This window comes from Aulonocara sp. 'chitande type north' Nkhata Bay, linkage group LG16, assembly GCF_057382095.1.
Source record: "Aulonocara sp. 'chitande type north' Nkhata Bay isolate Kocher_YH1m ecotype deep benthic linkage group LG16, A_spYH_male_GT1.1, whole genome shotgun sequence".
Classification (NCBI taxonomy): domain Eukaryota; kingdom Metazoa; phylum Chordata; class Actinopteri; order Cichliformes; family Cichlidae; genus Aulonocara; species Aulonocara sp. 'chitande type north' Nkhata Bay.
Window position 1 is genome coordinate 12955501 of NC_141359.1, and position 19339 is coordinate 12974839.

At 40.5% G+C, this 19339-nt stretch overlaps 1 protein-coding gene across 16 annotated transcripts in view; it reads right to left on the minus strand.

Moving 5' to 3' along the window:
* Positions 1 to 19339, minus strand: part of caska (calcium/calmodulin-dependent serine protein kinase a) — a 161879-nt gene that overhangs the window by 21038 nt on the left and 121502 nt on the right. For 8 of the 16 annotated variants that reach the window (XM_086267426.1, XM_086267435.1, XM_086267432.1 and 5 more), the window contains 3 exons: positions 13136 to 13213; positions 7181 to 7228; positions 2239 to 2319 (listed from right to left, as the gene is read on the minus strand). In XM_086267426.1, coding sequence (XP_086123552.1) covers positions 2239 to 2319; positions 7181 to 7228; positions 13136 to 13213 — 207 coding nt within the window. The remainder of the gene's footprint in view (positions 1 to 2238; positions 2320 to 7180; positions 7229 to 13135; positions 13214 to 19339) is intronic. The other 8 variants (XM_086267440.1, XM_086267438.1, XM_086267431.1 and 5 more) reach the window with 1 other exon arrangement.

Below are 19339 nucleotides of genomic sequence, written 5' to 3' on the forward strand. Positions count from 1 at the left end.
AATGACGTCACTTCTGGTTTCGGGCAGGTAATGGCAGACATGCCCTAGTTCGTGCTGACGTCTATTCCGACACAGGAAGTGTTACAAACAGCTGATTGGATCGGCAATGCGCGTTTCTGGATTATTATGCTTTTGTTGCTGCAAATGCTTTTTACGCAATTTTTGCAAAGCTATATGTGGAAGGAAACTGTGACTTAGGACAAACTGAATGCATAAGAAGTACAACGCCTGCGGTTTCATATGCAAAAAAAAAAAAAAAAAAAAAATCATTGCGCTAGCTTACGTGGTTGCAGTTCTACAGAGATTTAAAAATAGATATGCACAACGGAGCGTGCCCGCTCCGACCGGTTTTAAAGGGTTAAAACGAGAAAATTTTAGACTGAGATAGTTAATGGACAGTGCTTTAAGCTGTTTAAACTGATCCCCATGTCGAAAAAAAGAAGAAAAAAAGAAAAAGAATAAATAATGCGGTATTCAGTGCAAAGTTCATAAATAATGTCCTGGACTGTGGGGTTTGTGGGGATTCTGCCATGTCAGCATCACTGCCACTCAAATGACAAACAAGATGACGTGAGCTTACACAGATCCTGTTCTTTATTTAGACATTAAAAGGTGATCGGTGCATCATGGGAAGGCCCCAGCAGCCTAGGCCTATTGCTACAGCATAACTGAGGAATGCTTTAGGATCACCTGATCCAGCTCTAACTCTACGCTTTATCAAAAAGAAAAGTCTTAAACCTTTTAAACTTTGTGATACAATTGTTCAAGATTTTGTATGTGAGAATTTTAAATTCAGGAAGCTTTAAGGGAGACCTGATAATAATCTGAGAAGCTAAAAATGCACAAAGTAGTTTTTCTGCTCTGATGATGTCTCTGATACAGGATGTTTCTTATTTTTGAGATATTGGCAAAAACATGAAGGCAGTTCACATATTTGTTCAATGTGTGCATTAAAGGACATATCCTGGTCGAAACGACTCCAAGATTTCTCACAGTGTTACTGGAGGCCAAGGTAATCTATGCAAGCATCTGGTTAGACAACAAGATTTTTAGGCCCAAGTACAGTAATCTCCGTTTTATCTAAATATTGAATCAGGAAATTAGAGATCATCCAGGTCTTTACTTCTTTAAGACATGTCTGTATTTGAACTAGTTTATTTAAATGATCTGCCTTGATAGATAAATAAAGCTGGGTATCATCTACATAGCAATGAAAGTGCCATTTCAAAACATATTAGTTTAATGTATGTGTTGAAGGACATTTCCTGGTCAAAAACAACTTTAAGAGTTATCACACTGTTGCTGGAGGCCAAGGTAATACCATTTCAGTTTCAAAAATATTCCCTGAAAAGGGGCAGCAGCCATGTGGGGAGGATTGCTAAACTTTAGCTACACTTTGCTAATGTTTTTCTATACCTCAAATACCATCTGAACACTAATTCTGAAACCCTACCCCTCAAAGTAACAGGTTTACTTTGTTAAAAATAACCTACAAAGAAAGTCAAGTCTACTCTCATGTGTGTACATCAGAGCTAGACGAGTCAAAATCCTGGCATGGCTCCGTGGGCATCGTCTGTATTCAGTTCTCACTTGAACTTGTTGGAATGTGGAACACGTCAGTTTACGCTCTTGTAGCACCATGAAGGAGCCAGGCCTCTGACCCGACACAGCACATCGCATCAAACACGCCTTACTAACCTCCGTCTACGCCCGCCCTCCTCTCTCACTTCACAGCCAGGACCCTCTCCTTCCATTTGTCTTGATTACTGATCTTTTTCCTCAACTTTGCTCTCCCCATCACTTCATTTTGATACCGATTTGTCTTTTTTCTTTTTACGTCTCCTCTCTCTGTCGGTCTGTCCACGTGATATTGAGCAACACTGATCAGTGATGAAAATCAGATGTATTTATGTATATATATCACATTCGCAGACACTTGAAACACTCTTCCATTTCCACACAGTTCATGTTAGATGACTTGATCTTTAAACACTTAAATAAACCAATACCAATGCGACGCACTCCATCTTTCTTGTGCATGTTTTCTTTTTAGTCCTATCTAATCTGTGCAGACAACAATAAGACCATGTAAAAGTGCTATTTACAACATTTAGAGAGATTCTGATTTGTTATATCTGGACTCTAAATGCTTCGTTAAAGGGCCTTGTGCACATTTCTGTAAGAAATGGACATGAGAACCTCTTAATGTGTGTCTGTGGGATTTTTTTCCCCACTCACCATGAAATGTGGCTGGGTTACTATCCGTCTGAGTTCCTTAGCTTCGTGCTTCTCTGGGTAGCAAGAGACCTCTTCCAGTACCTGAGGAAACACAGAGAGAAGAGTTTAATTTATGCCTCAGTAGCTCTTCTTTATGCCCAAATCCCTCCTTCCAATGCGACCTGGCCACTTCAGCGTAGGCAGCGCAGACCAACAACACTCACAGTTCCTCTCCAACACCACCTCCTAATGCGAGACCAACTTTGGACACCACTCAGCAAGTCAAGAATCTGGTCAAGCTTTTGCTCCTCCTCCTGCCCTGCGGAAGCCACTTGGCTTGATGTCAGCTCCAGTTATGTTGCGCCTGACTGGTGAATGTGGCATTGTAGAGGTGAGGCCTCTGCATCGAGGAGTTTCAATGTACTTCTCCATATCAAACAGCAGTGTTTAGTTCACGAACGTGCATGGGGTCCAGGTATTCATTATCGCTACACTGTAATAATCACATTTACTTGTTACCCTCAAGAGCTGGCACTTACTGGCATGTCAAAGCAACATGCATTAATACATCAGCAACTAAGTCACAAGTACAGCCAAATGAGATAAAAATCGCATCTCCTCTGTAATAGCCAGATATGGATGCTATTTCAACACTTAAGAGAACTGCATGGACATTTTACAGGACAACATTATTGTTTAAACTATAGAGGAAAAACGGTCAGGTTCACCTTTAACCCTGTGTTTTGTTTGTTTCTTGGCAAGTGAATTGAACTAAAAATATGTGTGTACGGAGATAGATAGATTTGCATCCATTAATTGTTACTAGGGCGCGATACCACTTTTTTATGTCCGATACCGATATCATAAATTTGGATATCGGCCGATACCGATATGAATCCGATATAATGTTTTTTTAATCAATAAAACTGTTATTTTAATATCTTGGTGCTTTTTGTATAAGTTTATACTCAAGTTAAAAAACAAAACAAAAAACAAAACAAAACACTAAAGCTATTCTGTTATACCTGTATGCAAAAAATACACTGCACCCAAAATATTTCATAGTTCAGCAACACTGATCAATCTAATAAACTTAAACCTACTCCATCCTCCCTATTCTGGTATTTTAAAGAGTAAGCACCCTAACTAATAGGGTTCTAAAACTCCCTGCAAAAAAAATAAGGAACCACCCCCCACCTCATGATGCTTAATCGACGTAATCAATTTGATGCAGTGTGAAAAAAAAAGCCCAGAAATAAATTATTTTTCAAGAATAATTAAATAGATTCAACATCTTTCTTCAACAGAGTTGCAGACTGCACAGATGGTACCTTCCCAAAGGAAAAAGTAGGGGAGACCGGGGATAGTTGTAACGTGGGTCAGTTGTAACACTTTCAATTTCTCCAATCAGGGCTAAGTTTCAAATGATGTGACTCATCCTGTGCATGCCCAATTCAGTTCTGCTATCACATGTGAAAAATCAGCACATTTTGTCGAACACAGACAATTTAACATGAAAAAAGTAATTTGTATGCCAAAAAGTAAGTTTTTCTACTTTATTTCAATTTCTAATAGCATTATCTGCTTTGCAGTTAAACTCATCAAACTTAAATTATGTTATTTGTATGTCTATGGGGATATATTCTGTGTAGGTCTTTAGTGCTAATGTTTTAGCCGTTGGCTGTAATGTTAGCTAGTTCATGGCTATAGGAGTCTGGGTCAGTTGTAACAGCAACAGTCTGGGTTAGTTGTAACATCTGCATTATTGTTACAACTTACCACACTATTACTTTAACTTATATTAAACAAGTTGGGGCAACGACATCAGCAGAGAGAGGTTCACTGGTCGCATTTGTATATGCGGTTAATGCCATTGGCAACACAATTCCTCCACTGTTTGTGTTCCCCACACATACATTATGCAGACCACTGTGTCAGAGATGGACCAGTAGGAAGTACTGGTAGTGGAAATAAATCAGGATGGGTGCAAGAAACAGATTTCCTCATCTTTCTGAAGCACTTTGCAAACCACACCAAGGTAAGCCATGATAAAAAGTAATGGAATTGCGATGCTGGTGAACAACTACATTTTTTCAGCTTCATTGTTATGTTCAAAATTGGTGCAAGAGTTGTAGGTTATAATGCCCACTGAGCCAATGAGGCCAAACCCAAGGAAGACCAACCAAAGTTAATGAAATATTCAGTTGCAGAAAATTCCATAATTTGTGTTTTTTGGGGGGCTGGAATATGTTCAAAAGCTAGATTTCTGCATTCTGTCACACACACACACACAGCTACATAAATGGCTCTAAGTGCATTCATGTGTTGAATAAACAAAGATTACACGTTAATGTTTTGTTAGTACCCTTATTTCATTGTGTTACATTTCACCCCAGGATATGTTACAACTAACCCAGACTATGGGGTTAATTGTAACATTTCACTCTTCGTGTTTGAGACCATACCATGCAATGGGTAATTGTGCTGCAGAGAAAATAGCTGCACTATTTAATAGCAGAGACATGTAAATACTTTGCATTACATTTTGAATCCACTACCTTAAAAGACCTCCAAGTTACAGACAGAAATGTCAAAAATGTTACAACTATCCCCGGTCTCCCCTACTATAGCTTACTAGGGTATATTAGACTTAATAGTTACTATATACAGTAACGGACTTCTATACATTTTACATCAGATTAAAACTTTGGGTGTAAGATTCAAATAATTATTTATTAAAAGCTAGACATTTTAAATGAGAATAAGAAAGAAAAGTAGGTCTTTGTGCCCCCTTCTCCCTGTTCATGCCCTATCGCCCCCCCTGGCTAAACTTTGCTAGATCCGCCCCTGCACAGTTACCAGCCGTCAGCGACGTAGAAAAAGATCCAGGTGTAGAAACTAATATTAAATAAATTCTAACAACAGCTGATCAAGCTTAAACATGCTGCTGTTGTTCAGCCGCTGGTTTCCTCTTTCTGGTGCAAAGTGGGCCAAAAACAAACAAGAGAGACGGACTCGCGACAGAAAAGCCGATCAGCTGATCATTGATCAGTTTCACCATTGAAGTAGCAGCAGGAGAGTGAGAGAGGCAGTCGCTCCATATATCGGTTGTTAAGCTTAATGTGGGAATGCTTTACAAACATTCAGAGATAAACTCACACACTTGCTTTACTTCTCTCTGGGATCACTTCCTCGGAGATGAAATGCCGGATTGGTAGCAAGGCTACAAATACACACAGCCGCTCTATCACGTGAGCACACTGCTCCGACGTGCTACGGTTATGAGCTGAGTTATGCCATGTCGCAAGTTTTGTGAGGTGCTTTTTTGATATTTAATGGATCGGATTACATTTTTTATTTCTCTCCAATATCCGATCCAGTAATTTACGTCAGTATCGGACCGATACCGATACGTAATAACGGATCGGTCCATCTCTATTAGTTACACACCAGGGATCACTGTGAGGCCATCAGTTACAATGAGAAACAAAACTCCACCAGCTGGACAAAGAGAAAAAGCTGAGGCAAATGCACAGTTATGTGAATCCGAGTTAAAAAACAAACAAACATACAAACAAAAAAGACCAACAACAACAGAAAAAACCCCAACAGTGTTGTCACCTCTCATGAACAAATGTCCATAGAAATTAGAAACACCCACCAGGCACCAGATGTTCTTTTCTGGGCTAAATGCGGTGGACCTTTAAATTTTTTTACTTGCTGAAGAGAAAACATGTGGCAAGTTTAGTCTAAATCACATGTTTAGCTCTTGTTATGAATTTACGTGAGAATCATCTATATTTTAAAAGTTGTCTTCAGCTTTGGAGTAATACCAGGATAATAGATTACAAATATGGATAACCTTTCTGAATCTAAAAAGTGAAACCACTGCATTAGTGACTCAAACCTGCATACTTTCTCGTGGCCAGCAGAGGGCAAGAGATACAGTTTCTGATGGTTTAGAAGTCTATGAGAGAAGTGCACATCGCTTCCTCTGACCCATGACCTTTGATGAGTTTATGATCTCAATCACCAATTTTAGTTCTTAATAAAATAAGACTCGTTTTATTCAGTAATTATATTCCCCATCAAAATTAAAAGGGGGGATGCTTCAGAGAAGGCCTACACAATGACTGACAAGTCACACGCAGTGCCCTTCAGTCAAACTGGTTTTAAAAAGCTAATGTGGGGACAATCAAAACACCCGGTTTGAGGCTTGATAACCTCAAATTGAGGGCCTCACTAAGCACGGGGTGATCCATGGATCAACATATATACACAGTGTAAGTTGAGGATCATTTCTCATACATTCTGTCAAATGACAGGCAGAAGGTCATTTTCTCTGACCCCATGTCACAATTGTATTTAGGCCAAGGGGCAATCCTCCAGAGCGGAAATACTGAGCCAATGTGGAATTAGCAGAAACTACAGTTCCATTTAAGGCTGCCTGGACAGGAGTCAAGCCTCATAGCCTCATGTCAAAATTTGTTGTTTTAAAACCAATACTTACAATATGTTACAAAATTAACCAAGCTAGATACCCTTAATTAATAATTTAAGGCTCCAGTCTTTCATCTGTATGTTGTAGCGTCTAGCTCCATGGCAGCAGTCAGATTGCTAACACTGAATGCCAATCAATGAGTGAAGTTACATCATCTTTTATATGGTACACAGCTCCGATGTGAGAAAATGAAAAGTTAAATTTAGTGCAGTGTTCACCTTGGTTTTCTATGAGGTTATATCCTCTATTACAGAATGTTGTGGCTTAATGTTTGCCCTTAAAATTTTGATTATAAAATATATTTATGTGGACTTGAAGAAGAGTGATCATTTACCCACCGATCAAAACTGCAGCAGTCACACTTAAGTAAAACTCCATCCAATACTGTAACACTTTCAAAGCCAAGGAAACTACTTCTAACTGATGCCCAGTGAACATTGCAGTAGTGTAATGAGGTCTTACATCTTCCAGAAGTTTCAAAGCGCCACAGGCTCCATCTTGGGAGGAAATCTTAAGTGGAGGAAGACACAAAGAAGCATTATAAAAGCTGTTGACTCTTGTTTTCAGGACTCACAGGTAAAGGGTTAAAGGTCAGTAATGACAGAGGTCGGGTTAAATCAAGTTCGACCCCTGCCTTTAATCAGTACAAGCCGCTTTTTAAACAGGCTGTAAATCTGGGTAGTTTGTGTGTAGATTAGTATCAACAGCCAAAGTGAAACCTTCCCTCCTGAGAGAGAACAGTTCCAAAACTACACCAACAAAACTCATTTTACTGATTAGACATGACAGTGTAGAGGTAAAAAGGAGCGTATTAGTGCAGCCCGCAAGAAAAAGCTTTGCTGAAGTTTGAATAGTCTTCAAACTGCCCTGCTGCAGCAGAAACCCACAGGAGCCCACTGGAAGCTACCGTCTGACTGGTTCAAAGCAATTCAGCGTTAGCCAGAGTGAATCAGCAGAGACAGAGGTGAAGCAGAGGAGGAAGGCAGGGTAGTCCCTGAAAGCACAGCCAAGATTAAACAATTCGTTACTCTGAGGTCAAACTATGCTGGAGAAGTTAGAGGCCAGTACAAGTTTACTTGTTTACTTGAACTAAAAATTCCCTTGCACAGCAGTGCAATACAGTCAGGAAATGCCAAATTGGAGGAGAGCATGAACAGGTCTAGGACTAAATACCATCGTCAATATTCACAAATCAAGACTAAAAGTAGCTCCCAACTTGCCAATTTAGGGGGAACATATCAGTCTTCACTTGACAAAGCAGTTTGAAAATCTGAGAGAAGGTAGAGATAATCCAGAGACAGCAGCATCCATTTAGCAATATGGTCATATATTAAAGATCTAATCATCCCACTAACGATCAGCAACATCGATCTTCTGTGATCGATCTGATCGTTGATCATTCAAAGACCAACTCCTATCGGTTTGCTTTCATCCCATCTATCCATCCATGTAATATCAAACCCTAGTTTCAATCATATCATCATATGAAAGTCTTTGAAAATGGACTATTTTAAGTTTTTTGTTGCCATTTAAGTCTCAGCTGAAAGAAACTAAGTTGACTTGGGGTCAAAGTAATCAACAGAGTTTCAAATTAAGAAAAACAAAAACCCTGGGACAGACTGGCGACCTGTCCAGGGTGTACCCGCCCCTCGCCCTATGATGGCTGGGATGAACATGCACCATTGTAACAGTATTTACATGACACTTTCATAAGAAAAAGCATGACCAATTCCTCTGAAATCAAAACAACCATCATTCAATAAATTAAAAACAATAAATCGATGGTGAACATGTGTTTTCCACATATACTGGTGTAAGGGCACCAAACCACCATATACTGCACTTCTTGGCTCAGGCAAATTATATGGCTTAATAATAATATAAGCAGACAGGATACTTCTGTACAAAAAAAAAGTTTGGTGACACCATTTAGTGTGTATTTAAGTATCTGACAGTAGGTTTTCTGTAGAGACAGATCTAAAACTAATAAAAGACAGATGAAAGTCTGCGACAGCAACACTAAAACGCTGTTTTTATTCCCACAAACTAACTGCATCTGGTGTGGCTTCATCGCGAACTCTTGATCCATTTTCTGAAAATGTGAACCAGAATCTATAAGCCCAAATGAAGTCCACAGACACAGAGCTGCGTTAATTAGCCAGATCTCTTTGACATGAACCAAAGCTACATAAAAACAGAGCCCCGCTCCCAGTAAATGGTTTTCCCCGTCTGGAGAGCTTTGGGATTTACAACGCCAGCCCTCGCCCACTCTCTCAGTTGTCGGACTTTTTAATTGCTCCCTTAACAAAGCACACACACGTAAACACAGCAACATTTTGTGCAGCTGCCTGCATGCATGGCTGTTCAGAAAACTACTCACAATGCACACCACAGTCCCACTCTTTCCTCTCACATGCTCCCTGTTCTTTCAGCCTTCTTGTTAAGCAGCAGCTTCTCTCTGCATCCTGCTTGATGGTGAGGCCAGACTAACTGCATGTTTGTCAGCTCATCATAGTCACCGTCAGATGCTGGAGACTATTATAAGAAAAACCAGACTAAGAGCATTAACAAACCCATCATTGTTAGTGTTTTTGTGTCTATGCCTCATGTAGCAGAGTGTAATGAGGAAGGTCAAATACAGACGCTGTAGGTCTCTTTTTAAAAACACACAGGCCAGTGTGTTCTTAAGGCGGGGCCTGGGCTAACAACACACACGAGCTCAGTGGAGTTTGAGCCGAGACGCAGAGCAATTGCAGTGGGGGTGCGGTATGAATTAAAAAACAAACAAACAAACTTGGACACAGCTAGCATAATGGACAGGTTTTTGATGGGGCTCCCACACAAACTCAAAGCAGAAGATAAAGCATTGTCAAATATGTTTCCAAACCAACTTCCTTCAAACCCAAATACTAGAAAATATGTGCAAATCAAAAGTAAATGATTTAACCAAGCATTGCTAGCTGCACGCCATAAGACAGGAAGAGGAAACAGTGGCTGGAAATAACTCATGTGGTTACGCAGCGAAAACGCAGGGCTTCAAGTAGCTGGTTAAAAAGCTCAACCCAAGGTCCAACATTCCAGGTATAGCAGCAGGTAGAGATTTACTATTGCACAATAATGCTGCCACTACTGGCATCTTGTTGGAACACATTCACACTTCAGATTAGGTAATGTGTCATCAATGACAGCAGCTCACTGAGAAAATGGAATTACTCTAATCCCACTAGAGGATGGCTGCAAAAGCAATCACCATAGACCCCATGCCCCAAATAAGCCAACAAAATAAAATAACTACCTAACTTTAAACTTCTCCATTTGGATATTGTTCAGGCTTAAATTAAGGGACGACTGGCTGATGTGGTAACATAGACCAATGTAGCAGATTGCTCTCCTCTTCACATCCACAATTGTTAGTTACTATACTGTGCCTCTCAACAATGTTTATTTTTAAGTGAACTATGACAAATAATATGGGTTGCTGTGTGGTACACATATGTTCCAGATTAGGTAAGTGACATTATTGTACTGTGTCTATATGTTATTTAGCACTGATTAGCAGGTATCTGCATCCATGTGTAGCACCCACACAATTTATGGATGCAACTTGTAGAGACCAGAAACCGGTGGATGATGTCATAGTGGGCATATCAATCTTTTATATGTAGTCAATAAGCGAAAACGGTAGCATGGTGCCATTGACTAGCTAGCTAGTGTTAATAGGCTAAGATACCTTTTCAGTGGTTTCACAGATATTCTATACTGTCACTAATAATATACTGTTATTTACTCTGATTGGGGCAATCTGATGACCAAAGGTTCAGCATTACAGTAACCAGCTACAGGCCACCTATGCAGGTTTTGCTATGTATGCTCTACATATTAGCATGCATTTATTTATTTATTTATTTGAATAGATTTTATAGTATTATCTACACTGTGTCTGCAGGTTCATCTTCCAGCAATAAGAGAGTACAGCACTGGCATCTATAACAGATAACTCTCCTGTCACTTGCTGCTGCTGATAAAAAAAATACTTACTTTAATTTTACAAGAGAAATGTCGCTGACGACATAAGACGAGCCAGTGTTGCTTAATAATAGTCAGAAAAGTGTGAAAGCACACCGCTGCTAAATTTAGGAATGTAAGATCTGCAACTAAGCTATCAACGTGTAAAGTTGATGCTGTGGGTGTTTATGGCTGGACTGCCATTACACCCTTGTATCAAGTATAATTCACTGTCAGACTGATTTGATTGCAGGTCAAACAGAATCAAATTTACACTTAGCAGCTTTAAGGAAGCTATTATGCTCCTCCTATTATGCTTTCACTTATTTTCCATCAAATAATGCTCCAATGGTCGATGTTCATTTTAAACAAGGTCAAGGTTTCAAATAATGAGGTCAGTGTATGTATAATTAATCTATGTGAGCCAACAGCTCAGATTGCTCTAAACACTTGGTGTCAGACAGTTTTTCTACTCTTTGCTTTGCATGAAATCCAAAAACACAGCCCACTCACCTGTTGTTTAAACATTTTGTTTGGTAGCCAATCAGAAGGAACACTGGGTTTCCTATCTTAAAACACGTATATTCACCCCTTTAAGGCAGATGACATATATGAAACCCTGCCAGCATATATCCTGCTGTCATCACAATCATTCCTCAGAAAACCTCTAACAAATATGAAGTTTGCTTAGCTGACAGTGCTGAAGTTAGCCACTGCTCTTCAGATGGGGCATAGGCTGCCTGTGAAGCATTCATTTCAAGTCTTCCATGCAGTAGTATCCATTCTTATTTGGATGGACATGCTCAATATTTTGGTATATTCTGCACTTTGTTTGAAAGCGCTTTATAAATAAAGTTATTATTATTATCAAATTGAAGCAAATGAAGAGATCTTCTATTCAATACTATTTCTCTTTACATGAGAAGAAACAGCATGAGGGATGCCCTGCCTGTCTGGGGTCTACAACACTAGCAGAATGCTGACTGAACCCAAAGAAAATGTGTTTTGTCACCAGCTCTAGCGTTCAACCCTGAGGAAGACGGGTGACATTTGTGTAGGAAGTGCTGGGAAAGACAACATATCTGTTTTCTCTGTTTTGCCACACAGTGGTGAAGCTGCAGGTGGAGTGGCATACTCCACTGGTTTTCAGGGTTTTCTTCCTACCCTTAACAATTGTAAAAATACACGCGGCCCTGTTCCCGGATTTTGTTTTAGAGCCAGCCTCTACAAGGGTCAAATCAGTGACTACCCACATCCCTGTGCCTTGCTATGGATAGTAACTGGACCTGGACGGTGGGGTGGAAGATGGCTTAGTTAACCGAACACATATTGAGCTGTGCCTGGTTGCTTATCTGGCCCTATGGTGGCTTCTAAAGTCTTTCGTCTAAGCACTGCATCTCAGGTGGACAACATTTATTAGACTTTAGTCTTCAGTGCCTCCATCATGAGGTCTGTCACCATGCTCCACACATACCAGGCAATATTCTTCTGTTTTACTAGCCAAATGTAAAGCTTTATCTAAACAGAGGCTTTTCCATTCGTTCTGTGGAGGCCATCTTTATAGTTTACAGTACCAAAGATCTCTTGTTGCCTCAGGGTGTGCAAGCACTTTCTACCAGGGGAATGGCAACCTCATGGGCCCTTCTATGAGCGACTATCAGCTGGATGTGAAAGCTCCTTCAGTGGCTCATTCTGTCTTTTCTGTCATGCACTAGGGTGCTGGTGGTTAGGCTCTTGTTTGGTAGTATGAGAGAGATTTTTCCTGAAGGAGAGACACTAAGTACAGCACCAAGTCGCCCCACCACACAGCTGCACTCCGTGAAGAGCCGATATTTAAGGGATAACTGTGAAGACGACAGGGGCTATCAGTGCAGGTGTCACATATGTAATCACATGTAAACAAAGGGGGGAAAATATACTGTATTTTTGTACCTCGTTCCTCTCCTTCACAGAACAGAAGGTGCTTTTTTTCCCCTCTCTTTTTTTTTTTTTTTTTTTAAATAAACAGACCTTAATGAAACAGAACCTCAAGTACAAATACGACTCCATAGACTCTAGTGCTTAATGTCTTATTAGAATAACAGCAACAAGAAAATCATAGGGAATTATTTTCAATTTTGTTAAGGCCACCCCAGACACACTTTAAGGACCCCTGGTTGTGCCAAGACCCACAAACAAACAGCAGCTTCTTTAAAGGTGAGCAGAGCGATCGATGGCAGTGAAGAGTTGAGAGTTTTAGTGAGCAAGAGGATTAATGCAGCCTGAGCAGAAACAGAAGTGTGTGGTGAACAAGAGAAAAGCAGTAAGTGTGTCATCCATACGAGGTATTAAATTCATCACACACATCGCATGAATGCAAGTGTTGATGTGAAGAATGTAAGCGTGGGAGGAAAATAATGCACGTTTTCTCACCTCTTTGGCTCTCTGCACGGCATCACTGGGGGGGTTTCGGATCTGTGGGGATGACTTGGTGTTGATCTTATCGTAGAGCTGAAAGATAAAAAGCACAAGGACAATGAGCTGGACAGCGAGACTGTGACCAGAAATGAGTTTTCACTGAGGTCAACACGACCAACGACACGTCTTCTACATATTTGCTATATCAGACAAAGCTGTTCATGGCTGCAACATTCACATAGTAACTTCCTGATGCTACATCAATATCGCTTTATTGAACACATTTGAAAATGTGGGAATGTGTACATGCTTCCACTTTATTTTCACGGTTGAGTTCTAATATACATATACGAGTTACAAAAAACCCCAACAAAGAGCAACAACCACAACAAAAATCCCAGCATTACCTTTTTTGGCAATTTGCGCTACAGTAGCTCATCTGTTGGATCGGACCGCGTGGGCCACTTTTTAATCACTGATCACTGCAGACTGGGAACACCCCATAAGATCTGCACTTTTTAAGATTCTCTGACCCAGTTGTCCAGCTATCACAATTTGGCCCGTGTCCCACACGTGCTCGCATCCTTGCGCCTGCCCATTCTTCCTGCATCCAACACATCAACTTTGAGGACAAGAGAATCCTTAACATAACGCAACCACTAACAGGTGCCATGATGAAGAGATAATCAGTGTTATTCACGTCACCTGTCAATGTTATGCCTGATCAGTGTATAGAGACACATAAGATATGGAGAGAAAACTATATTAATAAAAAACAAAACAAAAAAAACACTACGACAACAAAAAAGAAAAACTCTTCAAAGACCAAATAAGAATGGATAAATGTATTTTGAATAATGTCTTCTGTGGCCAAGGCTAAGCCAAACAGTAAATGGCCAGTATTTGTATAGCGCTTTACTTAGTCCCTGAGGACCCCAAAGCGCTTTACACTACATTCAGTCATCCACACACACATTCACACACTGGTGATGGCAGCTACAGTGTAGCCACAGCTGCCCCGGGGCGCACTGACAGAGGCGAAATCCACAAGAACAGCACACATTTGCAAAATAATGTGTGGCACCTTAGAACCATTCAACCACTTCCATCCTCTGACCGTTAGATTTGCTCTCAGCTCCTTCAACAAACCACTGAATGAGGGGGATGTTTTAGGAACATTGATGTTTCATTCACTAATAACCAAGAGCACAAAGACATTCTGACAGTAGGCGGTGGCCCAACACCTTACTCTGCTCTTCAGGCTGTTTTTCCCTTTTATATATTATATTAAACACATTATATACATTATATTTAAACCCAGAAAATGGTTAGAGCCTTAATGTTTATCAGAACACGGTCAATGTGCGTATGTGCACAAAACTGCTCAACTAGTACACCTTTCCAAGTTTTATGAGTAGAAATTCACAAGGTTTCAGCAGCAACAACAACCACATCTCTCTCTTTGGCTGCATCAAGTGCACACAAAATTAAAATTGATGTAACACTTAAACTTAAAGCAGTTTCTATGAAAAAGCGTAAGCTTGAGTGCTGATGCCACTTTTACAGTTTGCCCCCCCCCCGTCCTAAAACCGCCACAACCTTGTTTCCTCATCACTCTGACTGAAAGACAACAGACACAAGCTTATAAAAATCCTGTGACTAATAAACAGCACTGCTCTGCATCGCCGATGTTTATTAACGAGACTGCATGTCTGGATAGAAAAGTGGCCCTGGACACAGTCCAAACAAAAGCAGCAGCTGAAGCTCAAATCAAAGCAGAGGGTGGCTTTTTGGAACAAAAGACACAGACAACCACAGCTGTGGAAAGCAGCTCTAATCATATACAAAGCAACAACAATGTGATGTTTGAGGAGCAACTTGTAGTTTTCATTTAACCTGCTCTGCAGTGCATGAGCGGGCTGCATAATGTGTACAAAGAAAAGCACTCTCGGAGGCAGACACAGAGTCACAGACAAACTGTGTTTGTACCAGCCCTAGACTCAACGCTGCTCTGTTCTCCCTCTTACAAACACGACAGCAGACGACATCATGCAGCGCACAATGATAAACATTAACCTAAAAAATCTTTTTGCATTTTGTACACCAAGTACATGTAGCTGCTGTTTCACTGCACTGAGACATTCACTTTGCTTCTAGTTTGAATCAAAAGTGTCTGCAGCTGTCTTAAGAAAAGCGTGCCTTCGTGGAGGGGGTGAAATGCACAAACAGAAGTCGTCTGTGGTGCTACACATGCCCAAAACTGAAGTTTGAAGTTGTGCGACTAAATACTCGGCTGCCCCAGATTCTTATTTTCTGGTTCACGATCACAAAAAAAGCCCCAAAATATTTATATATATATATATATTTCTAAAAAAAATATTTTTTAAACAATGACAATCCTAATTTCCCTCTGAATAATTTACAGGAAGACATGCAGGTGTTCTTTGGCTGGTGTTCTAATTGTATTTAAATTGAGCCCATTATGCTCATTTCAACTCCATATTTTAACATGGCCTTTACTAGAGTAGCTTTGCATGACTCACAGCTTGAAATAATCCTTTTTTTTTTTACCTAATTCCAGGTGTTAGTGCAGCCCATCAGTTCATCCTCTGTCTGAAATGATCCATTTTAGCTCCCTTCCTCTTCCCTTAAGCAAGCTTGATTCTGATTGGCCATCCCAGGTAGACTAAAGATTTTAACAGGTGGGCGGGGCTTACATGTTTACAGCCAGAGCTCTGCACCTGAGATGATGATATAGAGCCAGTCTGAATTGGAGCACTTAGCGCAGCATGAAGCTCGAACTTTTGGCTTTTTCACTTGAGCCACAGTGAGTATTTCTCAGGGGAAACAACATTGAGATCTGCTTTGTTTCAACCAGAGCCTTGCCTTATTTTTTGGTTTCAAATGCCATGGCTCCAGTGGGAACACAAAGCTGTGCTTCTTCTGGCATCCAGTTAATTGTTTCAGTCTCTTCAGTCTGACTTTCTCCTGCCTTCCTGTCTCAGCGGTGCAGCCTTCTCTCTTACAACATTATCATCACTGTTTCCGCTTCACCTCCAGGTTAATTTTTTTTTTATATATAGAGAAATAGAAGTGTGGAAATATGCAGATGGTATGTAGACTGAATGCACAAACCTGTTGGTTCAGGTGGTTAAGAAAAGCCTGGGTAGGCACTTTTTTGCACAGGGTAACAATGTTTCCACATACATATTAATAAAGAACAGCCTTTATTTGTAGCGTTGGTGAGGCTCAGTAATGACACACAAATCTGGAATGCAGTGTTAATTTTAGTTCTGGATAAGGGAACAGTGACTTCTTTCCATTATAGAGCTGTAGGGGGAAACGAGAAAACATCAGCTATCGCAAGGAATGAGTTGTAAGACACATCTGGTACATTCCTGTAAGTTTCTAATGGTTCATCCACACATGGACATCAGTCCTCTAAACTGGAATGAGGGCTGGCAGACAAAGGAAGAGAGACGTAGGAGAGGAGGGACTGTGAGTCAATAGCAGTATACTGGGGAGGAAGATGCTGATTACAACATTAGGTAGAGTTCCAATGCCTGTACCGCTGTGACAACCTGACATCGCCAGGAAAAAAAAAAGCCCCAAAAGAAACCTACACAGATTGCACGCACACATCTCAAGAGTGCATTTGTATCCAATTCTTTTTGAAGAAACTCCTCAAAAGACAAACAGCACACTCCTCAGGAAACCTGAATGGCGGTTGGCACCACGAGTGCGTGCTGTGCCACACGCCGTCCGCAGCCACTGAGCATTTACGCATATTTACTGCGCTCATGTCCTCATGCTTTCAACATCTTCCTGGTTTTGTTGAGTGTTAAGCAATCGTGAGCTGACCTCTGATGGAGTTTTACATAAAAGTGTAGCAAAGACCGAAGTCTGAATTAAGGGTAACAAAAGACAAACCAACCAACGAGACACTCAAAGATATGTGCACAGATGCAGATTTCACTGTTACAGCTGTCACACACAGGCACACATTCGATCATGATCTCGTGACGGCGTGTGCATGTGGCAACAGCCACGACAAACAAGCGACGGCTCTTATTTTATGATGAGAAACAGTGCGATTTCCTCATTTCTTATTAGTGACAAGTAAATGCAGACATCAGTTCCTTGAGGGTAACTTCTTTTTCCTCGCCTCCATTAGCTCGAAAGCCTGAGGAGTTTCGGATACACGAGGAAAAAAGAAAAAAGAAAAATACAAATACAAATGCACTCGACTAAAATGCCTCATTATACATGTCAAACACCAGAAACACACACTGGGGGATGTCGGGTTGACTTCGAATTAGCTTGAGGCATGTCTTGACAAAACTCTTTGTGCTAACACATCAGATGAAGGGAAAAAAAACGGAAGACAACAAACTCACCCAAAAGACAGAAAGTGTAGTGTCACAAAAACACAGCCAATAGATCGCAAACACACAGACATGAGTTTTGTAAGCCAGGAGGCTCCATCCGTTCACCGTCTTCAGGATTTTGTGTATTCCCTCGATGTGCAGGCGACTTTGAGCCGCGCATACAGTGATGAAGGGTGCGCTTGCTGTGAATGGCACTGAGGCCTGACAATACCAGCCATTGTTTATTTTCAATGACCGAGGCTGGCCTGTGATGCTCTGTCCTTTCCTGACTCCCCCTCCTCAGAGCAGGGCTGGGGTGTGAAAGTGGGGGTGAACAGGAGAGATGCATGTTTGACTGTTTCACGTTATTGTATTTGAGCTGCTTACAACACAGAGTGTTTGTAAAAGGGCTTGGCACTGTTGACTGGAAACTGTATATTCAAAGATGTGGACAAATTTGTCATTTGTCATTGAAACAATGCTTCATTTCTCCTGAAAAATGGTTCAGTTAAAAGCAGTTATCAAATATATACCTGTATTATCTTTGGGATGTAATAGAGTACAATTATCAAAACAAATGCTGCTGTACGGCCTATTTGTAGGCAAAAACATGCAACTGTAGTTTGATATCATTGTGTACAGTGAACATGGATGAGAGAAAGCAAAGGAGTTCTATAGATAGCAATGTTAAAGACAAAGGCCATAAGACAATCTCCAAGCAGCTTCATGTTCTTGTGACCAAAGTTGACAATAGTATTGCAAATTAGAAGGTTAATGAGACTGTGGTCAACCTCCTGGGACTCAAGAGGAAATGCAAGACCAGGTTGATCAGAAGCATGGTCTGGATGATTGAACAAGAGCAACGAAATCATCCAAAACCAACGAACCAGTGTGTTCTGATCACACCATCTGTTTAATTTTGAACACTAATGAACATCAAAAACAGGAATGCACCAAAATGCATGCTGATGAGCCCAAAAGCTTCTGGGAGGATGTCCTTTTGTCAGATGAGATGAAACTGGAGCCTTTGACCTTTCAGATGAGCTCTGTGTTTACAGAAGGAAAAAATTAAAGAACACCATGCCTACTCTGAAAACTGGAGCTTGGAGACGCTGGCCTTCAAAGCTGAGACAGCTTGAGCAGTTGCTGCAAAAGGTGGTCCTACAAAATATTCTCCCGAGAACCAGCCTATACATTTATGTCACACTGTGGACATTTGGTTTTGGTCTATATCTTTTGACTTATTTGAGCTATCCTACTAAGTCCTGATGTACTAAATAGAGGACATCCTGGGCTTTCCACTGATATCTCATGTGTTTGGGTGGCCTCTTTTAGCTCCAAAGTGGAAGGAAATCCCCATAAAAGTTCAATGGTTCTCCGGAAGATATTAAATTAAGGGTACCATCTTTGGTGTCCATGCTAAATATGGAAAAATATTAAGGGGATACCATTAGTTACAAGAGTTTGTCTTTTAAATGATGAAGTGTATCTAAAGATTTGTCCACACTTGTACTTTAGAGCGAAAATAACTAAACACATAATTGGCCAAAACAGTCCTGAGAGCTGACCAATCAATCCTACTTTGAGTCAAATCCTAAGTTAAATTCTCCCATTGATTTTAACCAATTTGTTTTAAATGCAGAAACATGTGTATTAAAGTAGCTGAGCTAAATCTCAACACAGAGCACATTAACTGGCATTTGCTCATATTCATTGTAATTATCTTTCACTTAATGATGTGCCTCATTTACTATAAAAACACCGCTCACACCGGCTTTTTCAGTTTAACAAACTACAGCGCAGAAATCAGACTAAACAAAGTGGATCAAAGGAAGAGAAAGCACAGCTGCCT